The sequence below is a fragment of the Dipodomys ordii genome, unplaced genomic scaffold (assembly GCF_000151885.1).
Source record: "Dipodomys ordii isolate 6190 unplaced genomic scaffold, Dord_2.0 Scaffold168, whole genome shotgun sequence".
In the NCBI taxonomy this organism is placed as follows: Eukaryota; Metazoa; Chordata; class Mammalia; order Rodentia; family Heteromyidae; genus Dipodomys; species Dipodomys ordii.
Window position 1 is genome coordinate 2,760,152 of NW_012267384.1, and position 20,629 is coordinate 2,780,780.

Genomic DNA, 20,629 nt, shown 5'->3' on the forward strand with positions numbered 1-20,629 from the left:
TTGATTCCTCAGTACAACATAAACAGAAAAAACTGTAAATGGCGCTGTAGCTTAAATGGTAAAGTACTAGCTTTTAGCAAAAGCAGCTCAGAGACAGTGCCCAGGCCCTTAGTTCAAGCCACAGGACAGGCAAAAAAAAAAAAAAAAAGTGTGGGCTTAAGTGGTAGAGGACCAGATGTGAGCAAAAAAGCTAGGCAAAAGTACAAGGCTTTAAGTTGAAGCCACTATCCCCTCCCTGCCAAACCAAACCAAACATCTCCAACTCTTGGAAGGAACCCCACAGTAAAACATATTAAGATAAAATTGCTTACCTGTCATTTCCTCGCAGCATTTTGGGATCAAAATATCTGTAGTCATCAGTTTCCTATTAAACAACAACAACAACTTTGGAATTTCTGTTCAGAAGATTACAGGCACAATACACTCTATTTTATGTGCTTTGTATGAAATTACTCATATAATTCCCACTCTGAGAGAAACTATTATTATCCCTGCTTTCAGATGGGCAAATTGAGATGAAGGTTATGTAAATAAGGTTAACACACTTAGCTAGAACTCCAGTTTTTTTTTTTGGTCGGTCGTGGGGCTTGAACACTGGGCCTGGGCGCTGTCCCTCAGCTCTTCAGCTCAAGGCGAGCGCTCTACCACTTGAGCTACAGCGCCACTTCCGGTTTTCTGGTGGTTTATTGGAGATAGGAGTCTCACAGTCTCTCCTGCCCGGGCTGGCTTTGAACCGCTATCCTCAGATCTCAGCCTCCTGAGTAGCTAGGATTACAGGCGTGAGTCACCAGCGCCTGGCAGAACTCCAGTTTTGAACTACCATTCTTCTCAAAAACGTATCTGTCTTATAAGCTTAAAATAGTTAATATATCAAAGTACGTTTGTCTTTAGAATTTTTTTTTTAAGTTTTGATACCAGAAATGGGGTTTGAACTTCCAGGCTTCAAGGTCTTACTTGGCTTTTGTGCTCAAGGCTAGCATTTTGCTAGTTATTGGAGATAAGTGTCTTGGGTTTGTCTGTGGGTTGGCATTGAATCTAGATTCTCAGATCTCAGTTACCTAGTTGCTAATTATTAGTACCTGATTATAAGTCTGAGCCTCTGGTGCCTGGTTAGAATTTTATCTTTATGTGCCTGGGACTTTATTGAATATACAGCATATCTAACAAAGATTCAAATGTTCTGAAACTTTTGGAGGTAGATTTCAGAATTTAGAGTTCTAAAAATTTATGTAACACTACATATCTACTATAAATAATGTGTTAGCACTTAGGATAAATAAAAACTAAAAAGTCTCAATCTGAGTCTAGATTTTACTAACTAATGAGTTAAATACAATCTATTTTCAAGCTTCAGAAATTGTGTGTAACAGGCTAAATGGGCAACTTTTGAAACAAAATGAGTTAGTAAGTACTTCTCTACTGTATGACTGTATGAGGATACAATTACTTCCCAATGTCTGCCTTCCTCTCCTTCCATAACAGGATCAGCCAAAGAAACTCCCGGAGTATGGACAGACTCATCAAAAGTGATCAATGACACACATAACATACTACATGTGGTGGTAGTTTTCAGTCTGTACCCAGTGGTGTATGCTTTTTATCACTGCCCTCTCAGTAAAACCAAATGTAGAGTTAGAATCCTTAAACACTTGGCTTAAAAAAACCAGCCGGGTGCAGTGGCTCACACCTTTAATTCTAGCTACTCAGGAGGCTGAGATCCGAGGAACACGGTTCAAAACCAGACCAGGCAAGAAAAGTCCGTGAGACTCTCATCTCCAAGAAACCATTCAGAAAACCAGAAGTGGCATGGTGGCTCAAGCAGTAGAGCACTAGCCTTGAGCTGGAGAGCTGAGGGACAGCGCCCAGGCCCAGCGTTCAAGCCCCAAGATAGACAATAAATAAATAAATAAATAAATAAAAAAGCAGTACCAGGTAAATATTTTGAGTGAAGATGAAACTTATTTTTTGCCTTAATTTCAAATTGAACGTTTACTCCGATAATGTAATTTCAATTTACTCAGACAAATCAAACATTTAATAAATGTAAATGATAAAAATGTATCTAAAATTAGGTTATTGTATTTTGAAGCATTGAGATTATTCATTCAAGATTACCAGCCAGCTGGGCGCTGGTGGCTCAAGACAGTAATCTTAGCTACTCTGGAGACTGAGAGCTGAGGATAGTGGTTCAAAGCCAGCCTGTGCAGGAATGTCTGTGAGACCCTTATCTCCAACTAGCCACCAGAAAACAGGAAGTGGCGCTGTGGCTCAAGTAGTAGAGCACTCGCCTTGAGCTGAAGAGCTGAGGGACAGCGCCCAGGCCCAGAAAGTTCAAGCCCCATGACTAACTGACAAAAAAAAAAAAAAACAACAACAACAACAAAAAAGATTACCAGCCAAGTCTAAGTATATTTTGGTAACTCTAACAGTTTAGCAATATATTCTCTAAGATCTTAGTACAAATAAATACTTCCTTAGAGCCTTTTCCTTCATGTATTTAAAGATGCAGTGACAAAATCTATTATTACTATATATTATATACCACCATATCCTTATTTATTTTTAAGTGAAAGAATCTAATCCTTTTTAGCTTATCATTATAGATAATTTTCTCATTCTTTTCAAAATAGCAATTGCAAGTTTTAGGGTTTTTTTTTATTGCTGTATCTTGGTTTCCATGACTGAAATTTAAAATTTGTTTTTGTTAATTTTTCTTAAGTATTATTGGAATCATGTTAAAACAATTATCAGAAAAGTCTCATTAATCTGAAGATTCTGTTCTCATTGTCTTGCAAGTCTGGAATCCTAAGCTTCCCAGCCAAGTCTACAGTGGTTCTGTCAGCACAACTAGTGTTTTGATGAGGGTAGAATGATGCACCCTTTCATGATTCCAGACTCTTGTGATGCTAACCATGTTTTGTACGCCAGTACCAGTGTAGTCCTTTTTTATGAATAGATTGTGATATTTACATAGCTTTCTTGAATTGCAAAAAGATAGTTTGGGAACCCATTCTTTACATAAATGACAACAATATTTACCCATTTATTCAGCCAACAATTTCTCTCAAATTATTTCTTCAGTCCAAATTAAATTAGTGCCATCTGAACATATGCACTTTAAGCTGTACTATTCATTCCTCTCCTCCTCATTTAGTGTATTTAAATTGGTCAAGATCCTTGTATTATCACAGTGAATGCTTACTCGTTCTTTTTCACTTACAGAAATGAGCTTATTAGGATATATTTGACATTTAATGATACATATAGGATATATTCTAGTTTTAATCTGGATGAGAGCTGCTTAGAACAATTGTAGCAGCTGAGAAAACTCAGTTCCCTCTCTGTGATAATAGCTAAAAACTGTTCTTTGACAACATAAATTCTTTCTCCTGTGTACTACTCTGTAATGATTAGTATCAGCAGTCTGATTTTATTACTTTCATATTAATGAGATTGATATATTCAAGAAGTTATGTATAAGCTGTGTCAAACATTACTTACAGGGTTTGACTTCATCTCCATGAGATTGTCTAAAATCCGAGTAACAGGTAGATTCTGCAGCAGAGATAGGATTTTGTTAAACATTAGAATAACAAATCAAGAGTTTGTTTCTTACTAATAACAATATAATCATTCCACAATTACTTACTTTTTGATTAAACACATCCTAAGATGAGGTATTTGGTAAATGGTAAAGAGGTTAGATATGCAAATACTCTTTGCACTCAAGTTTCCATAGAAAAGTATACTCAATAAATAGTTTCTTATAAAGTATAAGTGTATTTAGGTTTTAGTAGAAATGCTTTGACTATTTACTGATGTTTACTTTTTAATGTCAGTAATTATACGCTTTTGTTTTGATCAAATAAGAATCCATTGTATTTTTTCCATTTCCTTTCTGTTATTAGTTTTCTTATAGTCAGTTAACTTCATCGTTTGTGAAAAAGTGTAAGAGTAAATTAATACAGGTTTCTTCCTTTTCTAATAAAGGCATATTTGTATATCTTGACAAATGGGACTATAGATACACAATTTTATTGTCTATTTGCCTTTTGCCTAGGATAAATTCTGCATTTTCAATGTTGTACTGCATGTCCTATTATAGAACAAATTCCAATTTCATCATGCAATGAAACACTGGTGATGGCAAGAGGTGTTGCCTCTTGATGTACTCATAGACCTTGTGATAAAAATACCACTTTTACATTTCAATCTGACAAGCACTGCCATTATTTTGAACATAAGAACTCATGCAGCAGAAAAAATTTACTAAATGACTATTAGGTCTATTCAAAGTTCATTCCTAGTTGAAGAGTATTCTGCTCATTTTGAGCTGACATTACTTTGTGAATTGTACAGGATGTTCTGGAAAGAAGAGTTTGTATCTTGGAGACTACATCCAACAAAAGCAACATCAAATCTCATTACTCAAAACACTGTAGCTAACATATTACTATTTCACAAGGATTTTTATTTTCTTAGGTCATAAAGCATTTTATTGTTACTAAAATCAACTAGCACTAAGGAAAATGCTGCTTTACCCAGACAGAAAATATGCATTTCCCTTCTCCTTCTTCTAGATTAGTAAATAAAAATCTTTAAAGATAGTCTCAAGCAAGTAAAATGAAAATTGAGGCATTTCATTATTCTCTGATATTTGTGTTGGCTAGGAATTTTTAAATAGAAACACAAACACCAAATATTCAAGCTAAATGTACTTCCTGAATACTATTTAGAATTAAAAATACGATGGTTCAAAATTAAATAAACTAAAATTTTACCAAGCTTTAAATTCGTATCTTAAGTTTTTTTTGGTTGGTCATGGGGCTTGAACTCTGGGCCTGGACGCTGTCCTTGTCTTCAGCTCAAGGTGAGTGCTCTACTGCTTGAGCCACAGCGCCACTTCTGGTTTTCTAGTGGTTTATTGGAGATAAGAGTCTCACGGACTTTGCTGCCTGGGCCAGCTTTGAACCGAGATTCTCAGACCTTAGCCTCCTGAGTAGCTAGGATTACAGGTGTGAGCCACTGATGCCCAGCAGGTATCTTAAGTTTTGTGTCTAATAAGTTTGTTCATTTAAGAAGTTCAAACCTTGAACTCCTCTAGGAAAGAATGGATTCAGATTAAAATCTCCAAGAATACTTTATCTAAAGGAAAAATTTATTCCACATATAAAAATAATAAATATGGATTAAGGGAACCTTACAAATTATTTGTAAGATTGTACTAAATTTGACTATTTTAAATTCAGCCTTCTATACTTAATTCTGTTTAAGGGTCTGAAATTGCATGAGTTAGACCTATACCAAACAGAAAACTTCAGAAAAGAATTTACTAGTGTCCAAGTTGAGTCACACTTTTACTGCACATGTGAAAATGAGATACAGTATTTTATAACATGTTTTCATTTATCATTAGGATTTCCCTAATGGCACAATTATGCCTTACAGTTCTTGCTACATTTGCCAATGATTATGCCACTGAATAACTTATTTGAGGTGTAGAGGATAAAGGAAAAGCGTATCTTTAAAAGTATAAAACTATTTAACAAGACAACTGACACATTACTTAGCTGCTCTTTTCTAAATAAAGGTCTTAGTTTATAATTAAAATCTCAGTTTACATATCCAGAGTAGTTAACAAAGTTAATCAACATTTGCTGACTGACAAACCATTGTGGCACCACAGATTGCTGCAAATAAGAGAACATCCGAACAAAATTAAATAATTCTTTTTGCTCATCAAAGTCTATTATTTTGTCTTCAAAAACAAACAAAGGAGGAGGCAACAATGCTTGATAAGAAATGTACTCATTATCTTGCCCATGTAATTGTAACCCCTCTATACAGTATTTTCACAATAAAAAAAAAACAAAAACAAAAACAAAAATCCCAACAACAACAACAAGCACATTCATAGGCTGTGAAGGTGGCTCAGTGGTAGAGTGCTTGCCTTGCATGCATGAGGCCCTGGGCTGGATTCCTCAGCACCACATAAACAGAAAAATACTAAAGTGGCACTGTGGCTCAAGTAATAGAGGGCTAGCCTTGAGCTGAAGAGCTGAGGGAAAGCGCCCAGGCCCAGAGTTTGGGCTCCAAGAACGACAAAAACAAAAAAAAACAACAACAAAAACCACATTCACACACAAATTGTATACCTCAGTAAAAGAGATATAAATGAAATATAACCTAACAAAAAACCTATTCATTGTTTTAAAATCTGCAAGCATGTCTTTGTCCAGAACTTGCTGTTTAAATGAGATGGAAAAGTACCATTCTACTGGTAACTGAATCAATTGTGATCAGAAATCTATTTTAGATGTAGATTTGAGACTGAGTCCCACTCACACAAAAACTTTAAAGCAAGGATTGCTATTTCTAAAATTTTCAAATTTAAATAAGTGAACTAGAAATTGATGTGAAAATAAAAGTCTATTTCTGAAAACCCTAACTGGCTTTGACTTTAGTCATGTTTTAATTTTAGCCATTGGAAAAGTTTAAATAAAAACAATATTAACTTTATCCCTGATGGTATGATTGCTTCAAAAACAAAATGCAAATAAAATATTCACAATAACAGATGATCTAATACATGGTCCTAGAATCAACCAAATAATTTTCCACTTTCTCTTAGAGTTAGAAACCTGCTGACCTACATTGCCAACATATATGTATATGTGGTAACTACTGCTAATTCTCCTTTGTGTCTTTGAGCTTCCATGATATTCTGACAATGATGCCAGAAGCTGTCCTGATGATCAGAACCTTGAAGACTGAAAAGCAGTAGGTGGATCCCCTTGAGGGGAAGCTTGTGTGGAAAGCTGTTTCTAGCCCAATAAAGAATCAGATGGGATATGTGGGACCTGGAAACATATTGATAATAAGGGATATCCATTGACATGAAAGGGTGAACCACATACAGGTACAGTGTAAGACAGATCCATCTCTCCAAAATTCTAAAATTATAACCAAAAGAAACTGACAGAGTGAAGCAAACACTCTTACACAACAGAGGAGAAAACCATAAAATATATAGTGAGTCTCCTCCCAACCCCCAATCATATAGCACAGTAATGGCCAAAAAAAAAAAAAAATCAAGAAAATAGGATTAAATAGATCCAACCAAACATATCCATTCCATTATGTGCCTGGATAATTAGCAACTCAAAGCAAATTTTATATCCTCTGCTTCCTGCTGCTTCCCATTATCACAGGACATTTAAAAAAGTCTCAATACAATATCATCATTAAACCATATAGGTACGGTGTCCATAACACCCTGGTTTTCTTAAGGTTTCACAAATAAAAATTATATATATTTTGGGCATTCAATGTGATATTCTGATGTCTATTCTGTAAGCTAATTACGACATAACTAAAAAGCCAGTGTTAAAATTCACTGTTCCGGGGCTGGGAAGGTGGCTCAGTGGTAGAGCGCTTGCCTTGCAAGCCTGAGGCCCTGGGTTCGATTCCTCAGCACCACATAAGCAAAAACAAAAAAGCCGGAAGTGGCGCTGTGGCTCAAGTGGTAGAGCGCTAGCCTTGAGCTGAAGAGCTGAGGGACAGCGCCCAGGCCCAGAGTTCAGGCCCCACGACTGACAAACCAAAACCAAAACAAAAAAATTCACTGTTCCATAAAATTCTTTTGTAATTTTCTTATCTAAATTATAATCTTAAAGGACATACACTATGATTAGAGTTGCCTTTTTTATAATTTTTATTGAGATTAAATGATTACATAAATTTCACAGTATTGTGAGATAGTAAAACTTAAAAGTCATAAATATATTTTTAACCTTCATGAGGCAAATTGTCATTATTGTGGTCTATAAAGTTTGTGAATTCTATGAGCTTCGACAATACATAGCTTTTTCAAACTTTTAAAAATTTGTTGCCAATTCATTTTTAAAAGAAGTACATGAACACATGAGTAAAAGAAATTAAGACAAATTACAAAACTTTGCACTAAAATATTCATCATCACATTTTTGTACAATTATCCCTACAGAAATGTATTTCCATTCTTTAAATATCTTTTAACTGGTTTTATGTCATAGTTGATACTTGTGATGCATAAAATTCATGCTGCCCAGAAAACACTGCATAAAAAGTTCTTTATAAGTGACCTAGAGAACAGGAAATGGTTAATTGTTTTTCGTTTTGTCTAACTCACTTACAGACTACAATGTAATAATGAGTAAAAGAAATGTTTTACAGATGTAGGAGGTGTCCCCTCTTAGTTCTCAAACTATTCTAGGTGTCCCCACTGTAATGTCTCTAAGTTTTGGAGTATTAGGAAATTCAACCTTTCTATAACTAGTTATAGAATAAGGACTCTTTATTGTAGAAAAATCTGGTAATGATTATTAAGAATGACTAGACATATACACACCATTTGATTCCATAATTCAGTGGTAGGAATTTATAACGTGGGTAGAAACTAAACATAGATAAATACTTGCACAGAAAACCCAACATTTACAGCTTGGGTATAAGGCTGGGAAGGTGGCTCAGTGGAAGAGTGCTTGCCTTGCATGCATGAGGCTCTGGGTTCAATTCCTCAGCACCACATAAGCAGAAAAAGTTGGAAGTGGCACTGTAGCTCAAGTGGTAGAGAAGCCTTGAGCTGAAGAGTTGAGGGACAGTCCCCAGGCCTAGAGTTCAGGCCCCATGACTGACCAAAAACAAAAAAACAAAAAACCCCCCAACAAAACCCTAAAGTAAAGCTTGGGTGTACATCCTTTTATATTCTCTATTTTTAAACAACAAAAGAGATCATAGTGGATTTACTATTTTAAAATGTTTATTTTCATGTTATAATTAAACCAAACCACTGTATGACCACATATATCTCCTCAAATTCTGAACCTTTATATTGTTTTAAAACACTAATGGTTCTCCTTTGATGGCAAAAATATTTTACAGGTGAGATAGTAACAGATTATTTCAATCATTAACTTTTTGTTTAGGCTTGCAGAGAAGCTCCTGATCTGTCTTCTGAGTAGCTGGGATTACAGGCATGAGTCATTGCATCTAGACCCCAAATTTTACTTTTAACCAGTAAAAAACTTCATATGTCAAAGCAGTACACTGTTTTTAATGTTAAGAAAACAAACATATTTAAGGTTATAATGGATTTGTTTTTATATTTCAGTAACATACAAATAAAAAATTGTTGTAGTATAATAAAATTAACAGACCAATTTGGATGCCTCTTAAAAGTACCATTAGAGAATCAGAAAACTAATGTATATCAGTTAAAACAACAACAACAACAAAAAACAAGACATCTAAGTATTCAACAGTAGCTCCTTATTGGGAAAAAGAGATAATGAAAATAAAATGTACCCCAAATACTTAGAAGAAATAATTCAGTCTGGAATTATCTGAAAGGAAGTTTTGGAAAATAATGTATCCTTTAATTAAAGCAAATGAGGATTTTTCATTGTTCTTTACTGACACTACACGAAAAGTGTTATTACTTATTCAAAGAAATAAACTGAATAAAAAATCCTACTTTGAAACTAGAAACCTACAGAAAAGCCAAGGATAGAGAAAACATTCCTTGTACTTAAATAGAAATGATGTTTATATAAAATTCCATAAAAAATGTATGATCAAAAAAGCGTGAGGAAGTTTAGAGAAATATTTTAATATTATTAAATACAGACTCAATATTCATACCTGGACACCTGACTCTTATCCCTCTCATTGTTACAAATGGAGTATCTGTGTGAACTACTATAATTTGTAGTAAAGACAAAATAATAAAAAAAAAAAAAAAACATGAGTAGGGAGGTTGGAGGGGGAAGATGCCAAGCATTGAGGTATACTTTAATACACCAATGTGTAGAGTATCATAAACCAATGTGTACAGTGAACTTGACTTATTCCCACAGTATAGTTTTGACCAAGCATAGTCAAAAGAAATTTCAAAAAACAAAAATTTTTATAGGTGCATGTGTGTATTACAGTTGATAAAGCTGTTAGTACAGTGTTATTGCCAGTGCTGTTTAAATCTCAGTGACCTATTAAGTTTCCCTATCCTTAATTTTGCGAACCTATAGTAAAGCAAGGTAAACATTAGGGCAATCCTCCCAAGAGCCAAGAAAAGTGTAAAGTGTAAAGTCTGTAGTGGACACTGGTTGTTATGGGAAAAATGACTCAACCACCTGCAGTACATATCCGAGCTCTATGCATCCTGAACATTCATGGATTTTTCTCGCTTTGAACCATGTATCCATGGACACCATGAGTTTACTGCATTTGAAAATTTTCATAATAAAAAACTTTTTTTTTTTTTTGGTGGTGCCAGGCTAAAGAATGAACCAATGGTCTTCCACATACTAGGCAAGTACTGTACCATTTGGATTACATATCAAGCCTTTTTGTTTTTGAGATAGGTTCTTGCTGTTATCTTTGCCTCCTAAGTAGCTGGGATTACACTCATGTACCTCTATATCTGGCAGCAAATCCATTCTGAAAAGAAAACAAATCAACTAACAATGAATAAAGCACAGAGACAACAAAGATAATTCTATATGGGGGCTGGGAAGGTGGCTCAGTGGTAGAGTGCTTGTCTTGCACGCATGAGGCCCAGGGTTCAATTCCTCAGCACCACATAAGCAGAAAAAACTGGAAGTGGTGTTGTAGTTCAAGTGGTAGAGCGCTAGCCTTGAGCCGAAGAGCTGAGGGACAGCGCCCAGGCCCAGAGTTCAGGCCCCAGGACTGACAAAAAAAAAACCCCAAAAACCCAAAAAACAAAAACCCAAAAAACCTCAAAAACAAAAAAAAATATTCTATATGTAAAAGTAAAGATTTTTAAAACTTAAGAAAATGAGCTGGGCATGGTGGTACACACCTCCAATCTCAGTCTTTTGGTGGCTAAGGCTAGAGAATTGAATTCAAAGCTAATGGGTTACAAAGCCATGTGAGGTCAGTCTGGGTAAACAGCAAACCTGTCAAAGAAGGAAATAATAAGAGGAGGAAAAGGAGGAGATATAGGAAGTGGAAGAACAGAGAAAGAGGAAGATGAAGAAGATGAGAAAGGAGAAGAGGGGAAAAAAAGGAGAGGAAGGAAAAAATCAAGCTTAAAAAAAATTAATCCCAAATAAACTACATAAAATACTTTTCCAATTTACTCAAGACCTAAGACTATATATTAAGTTTATTAGCTTACTATTTATTAGCTTACTTGGTATATGTAAAATGATATTAATTATATGGCAGTTCATTATTCTAGACAAGTTAAGCTTTTTTCAGTTAGTGCTTTCACAAACCTAAAGTAAAAAAAAACAACCAACCAAAAAAACTCAAAACACCACTGATGTTCCAATGAATAAACCTTAAGCTCTGAACTACACATGTAAAAATATTCTCATCTTCTCACATATTCCAATAAAGAACATCTTGATACTATTTTATTCCTAATATTTATTACTCAAATTAATCTAGAGCTGAGCCTGTCAATGTTTGTTTAAAAGCTATAGTGTATTTTCTAACAAGTGTACTTACTTGCTGCTTCAGTACCAGGTTCTTCACTCCTTCCATCACAAATTGTGATCCTGTATTCATGACTCGTGATAAGAGACTAGGGTAGGGTAAGAGAGGAGGACCACACTAAGTACAAATTGCTTCTCCAGGTGATTACATAGAAAATATCTGCATGATTACATACCACATGTGATGCTCACTGCATCTGGCACTTGATTTTCACTAACGAGAAAGGGCCTTGCGAATTTCTGCCTCCATGAATATCATTACTGCCATTTTAGTCTATAATAAACTAGTTGTAAAACCCTAGTAGTTATTTAAAATATAATAAATCAGACCCTCAAAATAAACATGCATTTACTTTCATATTGGTAGTTTTTGGTGATACTGGGATTTGAACTCAGGGCCCACCGTTTACATGGGAAGTGTTCTACCACTTAAACCACAACACTCTAAGCCTTTTTGCTTGTTTTCTAACATGGTCTTGTTTTTTGCCTGAGGCTTGGATGAAGATCCTCTTACCTCCACTTCCCATGTAACTAGGACTATTGGTTGTGCTACCATACTCAGCCTTTTTTTTTTTTTTTTGGTGCCAGTCCTGGGAGTTGAACAGAGTGCCTATGAACGTTCCTACTGAACGTTTTTTGTTCAAGGCTAGAGTTCTACTACTTGAGCCCAGCTCCACTTCTGGATTTTTTTGGGGGGTAGTTAATTGGACTTAAGAGACTCATAAATTATTTCTACCTGAGCTGGCTTCAAACCACAATCCTCAGATCTCGGCCTCCTGGGTAGGTAAGATTATGGGCATGAACCAGTAGCAATCTGCTACCCAGCTTATTTTGGAGATAGCATCTCACTAACTTAAATCCAAGTTGGCCTTAAACCCCTGATCCTCCCATCTCCACCTTCTGAGTAGCTGGAATTATCATGCCAGGCCCTTAAACATTTTAATTCTTTAGCCTTAGGTATAGATTTTAAGTAAAATTAAAAATTCCTTGCATTTCCAATTGCTTTAATGGTGAAATAATAAAGAAAGTAATCCAGATATTGTACTTTAAAAACACACATAATGAAACTATGTATGTCTGCATATCAACTGTACTGTGTTCTTTATATGGTACCAGTTAGATCCAACCCTTAATTGTATACCATCCCCCCTGGTATATATACAATCTATCACACAATATGTAATATAACACTTAGTGGATTTTATATGATAAGAAAAATGAGTCTGAATTATTATCGTGTTAATTGTCTCTGTAGTAAGAAGCCATTTTTAGTCCTGAAAATTTCCTTGTTTTCATTTGGGACCTACATCTGCCTAATAACTAGGCCTGAGTGTTCAGCCTCAAGTCCACACAAGGTAAGGTTATCAACATTGATGTTAAAATGCTGGTAATCTACAAAAATTTTTGAAAATGAAAAATACAATGTCCTAAGGAAGAAGCAGCACATGAAACCAATGGTTAAACCCATGTTAAAGGTATATGCTTATATTTTTAAAACAGAATTTAGTTGGACAATGGTGGCTCACACCTGTATCCTTAGCTACTCAGGAGTCTAAGACCTGAGGACCCTGAGCCACCCTGGGCAGGAATGTCCATGAGAATCTTATCCCAATTAACTACTAGAAAACTGGAAGTGCAACTATGGCTCACAGTGGTAGAACACTAGCCTTGAGTGAAAAAGCTCAGGGACAGTGCCCCTGCCCTGAGTTCAAGCTCCATGACTGACAGAAACAAACAAACAAACAAACAAAAAAGAGTTTAAACCACACAAGGAAGCCAAAAGCATGTTGATATTTGTTATGTATCATAATGAAAACATTCTGGCAAGCGTCAGGCATTGTATTTTAAGGCATGAAATACTAACGTTTGGAGTACAAAAATTCAATTAATAGTAGTAGTAGTACTCACCCCATTGGTTTAGCTGTGGTGCTGCCATAGCTGGTGGGAGCTGAGGCCATCTTTGCAAAAGCCCTAAGAAATGAGACATATACTTAACAGTTGATAAAGTTACCAGTTAGTACTAACTTCTATTATGCAGACATTTTCTAAGAGAACTAGATTTCAATGAATACAACTATATTATAATTAGTACTGAAACACTGAGATTCTTTAAAAAACACAATGCAGAGCTGGGAATGTAACTCAGTGGTAAGAATGTTAGTCTAGCACCAACAGGCCCCCTGGGTTCCATCCTTAACACAACAAAAACACATACAAATGCATCACAAATTTCACACAATTTTTCTATTATCCAATTACTAACAAGAACTGAGACACGTGCTCACTTAATAATAATAATTAGGTTTACTTTGTAATTCTCCAGATTCCATACTCCCTTGTTCCTAGACGTATAACTGCTTATGCCATCCTTCTTCAACAGAAATTACACCTTTCTTTTTAAGACTTAGTTCCAATTTTGTTGTTGTTGTTGTTGTTAATTATGGGACTTGAACTCTGGGCCTGGGCACAGTCCCTCAGTTCTTCAGCTCAAGGCTAGCGCTCTACCACCTGAGCCACAGTGCCACTTCCGGTTTTCTGGTGGTTTATTGGAAATAAAAGTTTCATGGACTTTATTGCCTGGAGTGGCTTTGTACCATCATCCTCAGATCTCAGCCCACCTGAGTAGCTAAGATGATAGGCGTGAGCCACCAGCGCCCAGCTCAAAAGTGAATTCTTAATCCTTACTTATAATTCTCTTACGCAATTCTAAACCACCTGCTTTTAAATTTTTCTTTCCTTTCCCTTAGTATCAGCTGTTCTCCCTTTCTCTCTCATTCCCATCACCAGCCTTGAGTTGCTTAGTTTACTTTCATCAATGTCCAGTGCAGCTGATGGGCTCCTCTGCTATATTTTTTTCACCAACTTTCCACTGATTCTATGCTCTGTCCCCACCTTCCCTCAGATGTGCACATGCATACACCATATATGAGGTAAAGAATATAGTCACCTAAAACCGGTAAGAAAAATTTACAAGACGTCCTTTATTCCTTGCCTTTGGGGTTGTTTTCAATCTGTATATTATTTTATGCACATATGAAGAGGTGCTTGGGTATTACAATTTGGTGTTATTCTTCCAAGACTGACTTCTTTTGGTTTCATTGTGTATGGGCATCTTGAGTCCTGCTTACTTTGTCATATCTTGTTGTGTTTTGAATCTAACATCTGCATATCGGGGAGACCATGTGCCGTTTGTCTTTCTGATCTTGGCTTATCTTGCTCAACATGACTTGTTCCATACATTTCCCTTCAAATGCTACTACTTTATCCTTTGGAATGGCTATGTAAAATTCCATTGGATATAGGTACCACAATTTTCGGATCTATTCATCTGTAGTGGGACCATCTGGGCTTTTAATTATGTAGTAATTTTCAATTCTTTGTAAATGTCTATACTCTCTCTAGCTGGTCTGTAAGATTTTTAAAGTTTGGGCAAAAAGCTCCTAGACATATCTTAAAAAGTATTTCTTCTCTATGAACAATCTTTTCACATTTTTTTTTTTACAGAATCTAGAAAACAGGAGTGCTCCCAGATTGTAATACTTTGAGGTAGCAAACTGTTAAGATGCCATATATTCTTCTAATTTTTGGATATATGCATATGTAACAGTTATGATTTAAACATTAAAGTCAGCATAATTTTGTACATTTTTCTATAACATTTTATATCGATCACCATTACTTCATAATGATTCTTAGTTGTTTTCTAAATGAAACACACACACACACACACACACACACACACACACACACACGCAAAAAAAGAAAAACAAAAACGAGGGTGAGGACCTAAAGAAAATGTTGTGAGAGTTGGAATAAAAGGAGTCACTAATATGTGGTGGTTCAAATGTTAAAATTGTTCAATCTTGAGAAAAATCTATCAACAATAGGAAGACAATTCCCAAAGACAACACAAAAATTTCAATTTTGATCAGAGGAGGCAGCAAATCAACTCACTTGGTATTTCTGCCTTAACAAAAACTTTTTCACTACAACTCTACACAACGAAGAGGGGTAAGTTTTAAATAAGACATTTGTGTGGCTGACTTACACAAACAGCGAATGTTAACATTGGAGACTAAAGACAGATTATGATAGATATTTTGCAAATTAGAAAACTTTATAATATTGGTTTCCCAGATTAAAAAAATGAACTATGAAAATGGAAAGATATATAGTAACATCTATCGATGGCCTCTGGATAGTGAGAATAGAAGTAAAAAAAATTTTTTTTGGTGACAAGATCTCCCAATGGAGCCCAGGCTGGCCTCAGATAAGTAATCCTCGTGTCTCAGTCTCCTGAATACTAAGATTAGAGGTATGTGCCACTATTCCTGGCACAAGGTAATTTTTGCTTCTAACTTGGGGTTTTCTAATATTTCTTCAATAAACTAGTAAGGCTCTTCTAACTGGAAATAAAAACTAATGTTATAAATAATATGTTATGTATCTTGTAGCAATGTAAAACAGTTCTCAGGATTTCCTTTTGCAGATGTTATATCCAGATACTAAGGATTTCTACATAAATCATAATATAAAACAAAGAACACTGCCATTAAGACAAATGTGTAATTTATATATTATAAAAATTGGAGGGCGGGCTGGGAAGTTGGTTTAGTGGTAGAGTGCTTGCCTTGCATGCATGAGGCCTTGGGTTTGATTCCTCAGCACCACATAAGGAGAAAAAAACCGGAAGTGGCGCTATAGCTCAAGTGGTAGAGCACTAGCCTTGAGCTGAAGAGCTGAGGGATGGCACCCAGGCCCAGAGTTCAGCCTCCACAACCGACAAAAATAAATAAATTAAAAAAAAATAAATTGGAGGATTTTCAATATTTCTGTCCTTTTTCTTTCTGACTAGGTCTTATTGTATAGCTTAAAATGGCCTAGAACTCATTATGTATTCCAGACTGGTCAAATTTCTAAGCTTCCTGCCTCAGCATGCACCAAAATGGGTGGCTTCCCTTTTAATTTTTATTATTTTTGGTGGTACTGGGGTTTGAACTGAGGGACTTGTGCTCACTAGCAGGTGTTCTGCTGAGCCACAACTGTGCAGCCCTTTTCTGCACTGACATGTTGAGAGATGGACCACAATCTTTCCTATTTTAGCTTCCTATAGATGGGAGGACAGGTTATGTACCACCTTCCCTCCGCCCCCCCTCCCCTGCCCCAATCCTGGGGCTTGAACTCTGGGCCTGGATGAAGTCCCTGGGCTCCTTTTGTTCAAGGCTAGCTCTCTCTTTACCACTTAAGCCACAATGCCACTTCCAGCTTTTTCTGTGATTAATTTGAGATAAGAGTCTCACAAACTTTGCTGCCTAGGCTGGCTTCGAACTATGATCCTCAGATCTCAAGCCTCCTGAATAGCTAGGATTGTAGGCATGAGCCACCGGGCTTAAATCAGCTTTTTGAAAGAGGCTTGAGAACTTCCTTTGCCTGAGTTAGTGTAGAACCACAATCCTCCCAATCTCAATCTCTCACACAGCTAAAATGACAGACTTACAACACCTGGTTATGAAGGGGTTTGTGTTTATGCCCTAGCTGACCTTGACCTGGAATCTTCCCAGTCTTTGGGATTACAAGTATGAACCATTGGTCCCTGCCTACAAGTTTTCTTTTTAAATAAAAGTTAGTTTGGTAAACTAAATATAGATAATAATAAGCACTCACTAGAGAGTGTTTGGAGTATTTCTATTACTATGCATAATATTTAAAAGCACAGTCAATTGAAATGTCTTAAAATCTGAGGTGAAAAATATTTCAAAATTAAAGTTTGTTGTACAGAATTTGGAAAATAAAGAGACTCAAAAGGAAAAAAAAGATCTGCTATGTGGTGATCTACCACTATTAACGTTCAAGTGTGTCATTTCAGTTATGAAATTAAATGTGTACATGTGTGTGCTCATATATACAGATGGATGCACAAGAAGGGATCAGACTGTAGAAAATGTCAGCTGACTTTGGTTCAAATGTTATCTACCTAGATAGCATGGTTACTTAAGCAAATTTAGGGATTGTTTCCAAATAAGTTAAGATCCTATCATTTAGTTTTTTTATCTTTTTTTTTCTGCTGCTGAGTGGCTTTAATGTTTTTTAACTCAACATCTAAGGAAGTTTAATATAGCATAACATAATGTTGTCTTAGCATCATTTGATTTACTGTTAGTGCAGCACAAACAAATTCAGTGATATAAATTTGAATGCCTAGTTTAATATTAGAATTTGTAATTGTTGCTTGGAATTCATGGGAGATTGCTTCTAATACTCAATTTACAGATCTCAAAATCTACAGATATACAATGTAGATTTGTATATAACCTAGCATATCCTCTCATTTACTTTAAATTATCTCTAAATTAGTTATAATAAATTCAAAGCTTTGTAAATAAGCTGTTAACTGTACTACTTAGGGAATAAAAAGAAAAAAATCTATATAGTGAGCAGTTTTTTTCCTTAATATTTTCAATCTATGGATGCGGAACCCATGGATGCTGAAGGGTCAACAGTGTTTATCAAACTAATCAACAATTGTTGTAAATAATTATTTTTGTCCTACCAAAAGAATGTATCAATATAATTAAGTCTTATATGATATAATCTTTAAGTCTTTTTTTTTTTTGGGTCCGGTCATGGGGCCTGAACTCTGGGCCTGGGCACTGTCCCTCAGCTCTTCAGCTCAAGGCTAGCGCTCTACCACTTGAGCCACCGCGCCACTTCCGGCTTTTTTTCTTTTTGCTTATGTGGTGCTGAGGAATTGAACCCAGGGCCTCATGGATGCAAGGCAAGTGCTCTACCACTGAGCCACCTTCCTAGCCCCAATCTTTAAATCTTATATGATGGTTTTAATATACATAATTTCTTTTTTTTTTTTTTTTTTGAGTCCAGTCATGAGGCCTAAACTCCGGGCCTGGGCGCTGTCCCTCAGCTCTTCAGCTCAAGGCTAGCGCTCTACCACTTGAGCCACAGCACCACTTCGGGCTTTTTTTTTTTCTTTTTGCTTATGTGGTACTGAGGAATCGAACCCAGGGCCTCATGCATGCTAGGCAAGTGCTCTACCACTGAGCCACCTTCCCAGCCCCAATATACATAATTTCTGATAATAAATATGCCACAATGTATTTTTCTAAAGCAGAATTTTGCTATATAGCCCAACCTTGAATTTATGATCTTGCCTTAGTATACCAAGTGCTAGGATTATAGATGTGTGTAAGTACACATAGCTAAAATGACACATGATGGACTTTGAAGTTGTTTTCACAGCATTGATTTTTTTTTTTCCTTCAAGATTACTTTGGCTAGTCAAGGTCTTCCATATGAATTTTAGGACTAAATTTTCTATTTCTATAAAGAATACCAGTGAGATTTTACTAGGGGTTGACGTTTATACATAAGTTTGGATAAAATTTCATCATTATAATTATTTCTGAGTTTTATAAATCCAATTAAAGATATTTTTTATTAATTTTATTTTATTGTAAAGATGCTGTACACAGGGGATACAGTTTCATGAGTAAATTAATGAGTACACTTCTTGTCCAGAATTGTTACTCCCTCCCTTTGTTGCTCTCCCACTATCCCTTCTCTCTCCCAAGGATAAATTCTTAAAAAAGCTGAAATACTAAGTCAATGAAATTTAAATTTTCTTGTGCAATCCAGAAAAATTGTGACTGTATTTGAAACAGTAGTTATGAACAAACTAACAAAACTAAATTTCCTATTTCCCTTGCACAATGTTTTCTAAATTTCTGTGTTATGCCAAACTGTTAATTTTTTTTACTGGTATTGGTGAAATTAACATTTCTTTTCAATGCTTTTGAGACATCTGATTCAAAAGATTTCAATTTGACTCTTTCATTTTATCAAGGAAAAAATAAAAACAAAGCCTATTTTAAAAAAAAGTCATCACTGTTTCATATGTAACTGTAAATTGTGCATACTGGAAACCATATAATCTGTAAACCTAGGTATCTAAATCTACCAGGTAAGTGTTCAATTTTATTATTTCCCATGTTCTTGGGAACAAAACTTCAATTGTGTGTTTATTTTAAATGATAGGAATTAAAGAAGAAATTAAAACTTACTTCCACTGTTTGATATACTGCAAAGGAGTAAGGTTGCATCCTGCATCTGTTAAAGCTTTTTTATATTGTTCCAAATCAGCCTGAAATAAGAAAAGAACTATATTGCAAAAAAAAAATTCTTTCAAAAGACATATTTATTTGTAATCATGAGGTCAATCAGTTTTACTAAAAGCATGAGTTAAAGTTCTAGTCACTCAAGTAGGGTTGAATTTTATTGACAAACTAAGGATCTGAGACAAAAATCATATATAAGAAAAATTACTTTTAAGAAATTACATAGAAAATGAAATATTTCATCAACCTTCACTCTTAACCATTTTTTTCTCTAATACTAACTAAACAGTCTGCTTTTTGTTCATCTTCTATCTCATTTTTACTCTAAGTGCTCAGATTCATTAGCTGAATTGTTTTACACTTTTAAAACTGTCTTCTTCTCTTTTCCTTTTCCTTTTATTTCCTGGAAAGTTTAACTGTGTTTCTCTAAGTCAAAGAACCTATCATCACAATAACTCCACTGTAAAAATAACCTTTTTTTTTTTTTGGGTGGTATTGGGATTTGAACTCAGAGTCTTGTGCTTAAACCACACTCCTTGACCTTTTTCCTTTTGGTTATTTCCTTAATAAGGTCTGATGTTTTTACTTCGGGATAGCCTCAGACCATGTAGCTGGGATTATAGTTATAAACAATACACATGGCAATACCACCCCCAGCCAGGAAAAGAAATTTAAGCTCATAGAGATTTTTATATTTTCTTTTTTAGGAATTATTAATCTAATAGCAGTCATAATTAGCTTCAAACATCTTAATGCCATTGAAGTTTAGAAATAATCCTTACCAAAAGTAAGTGAAAATAATATAACTAAAGAAATATTTAGTTTTAGAATCATTTTATTTTTTAGAAAACATTTTAATATTCTAAGTAAGTTATTAGAATCCTCTTTGATACAGGGAAACTCAAGACTGATTAGAGAGTACTTCTAGAAAGAAAAACCATACTTTCTTATTGAATTACAAGGAAAGAGTTGAGATGTATTCCTTTAGAAAAGAAGAGTGAC

General features: G+C 35.2%; 1 protein-coding gene across 3 annotated transcripts in view; it reads right to left on the bottom strand.

The window, feature by feature from the left end:
- Window positions 1–20,629, bottom strand: part of Scfd1 (sec1 family domain containing 1) — a 106,497-nt gene that overhangs the window by 12,992 nt on the left and 72,876 nt on the right. For all 3 annotated transcript variants that reach the window (XR_001175709.1, XM_013033464.1, XM_013033463.1), the window contains 5 exons: window positions 19,574–19,653; window positions 13,407–13,469; window positions 11,512–11,587; window positions 3,502–3,555; window positions 312–364 (listed from right to left, as the gene is read on the bottom strand). Coding sequence is in view for 2 of the 3 variants with exons in the window: in XM_013033464.1 (XP_012888918.1) it covers window positions 312–364; window positions 3,502–3,555; window positions 11,512–11,587; window positions 13,407–13,469; window positions 19,574–19,653 (326 nt within the window). In the remaining variant the exon portion in view is untranslated. The remainder of the gene's footprint in view (window positions 1–311; window positions 365–3,501; window positions 3,556–11,511; window positions 11,588–13,406; window positions 13,470–19,573; window positions 19,654–20,629) is intronic.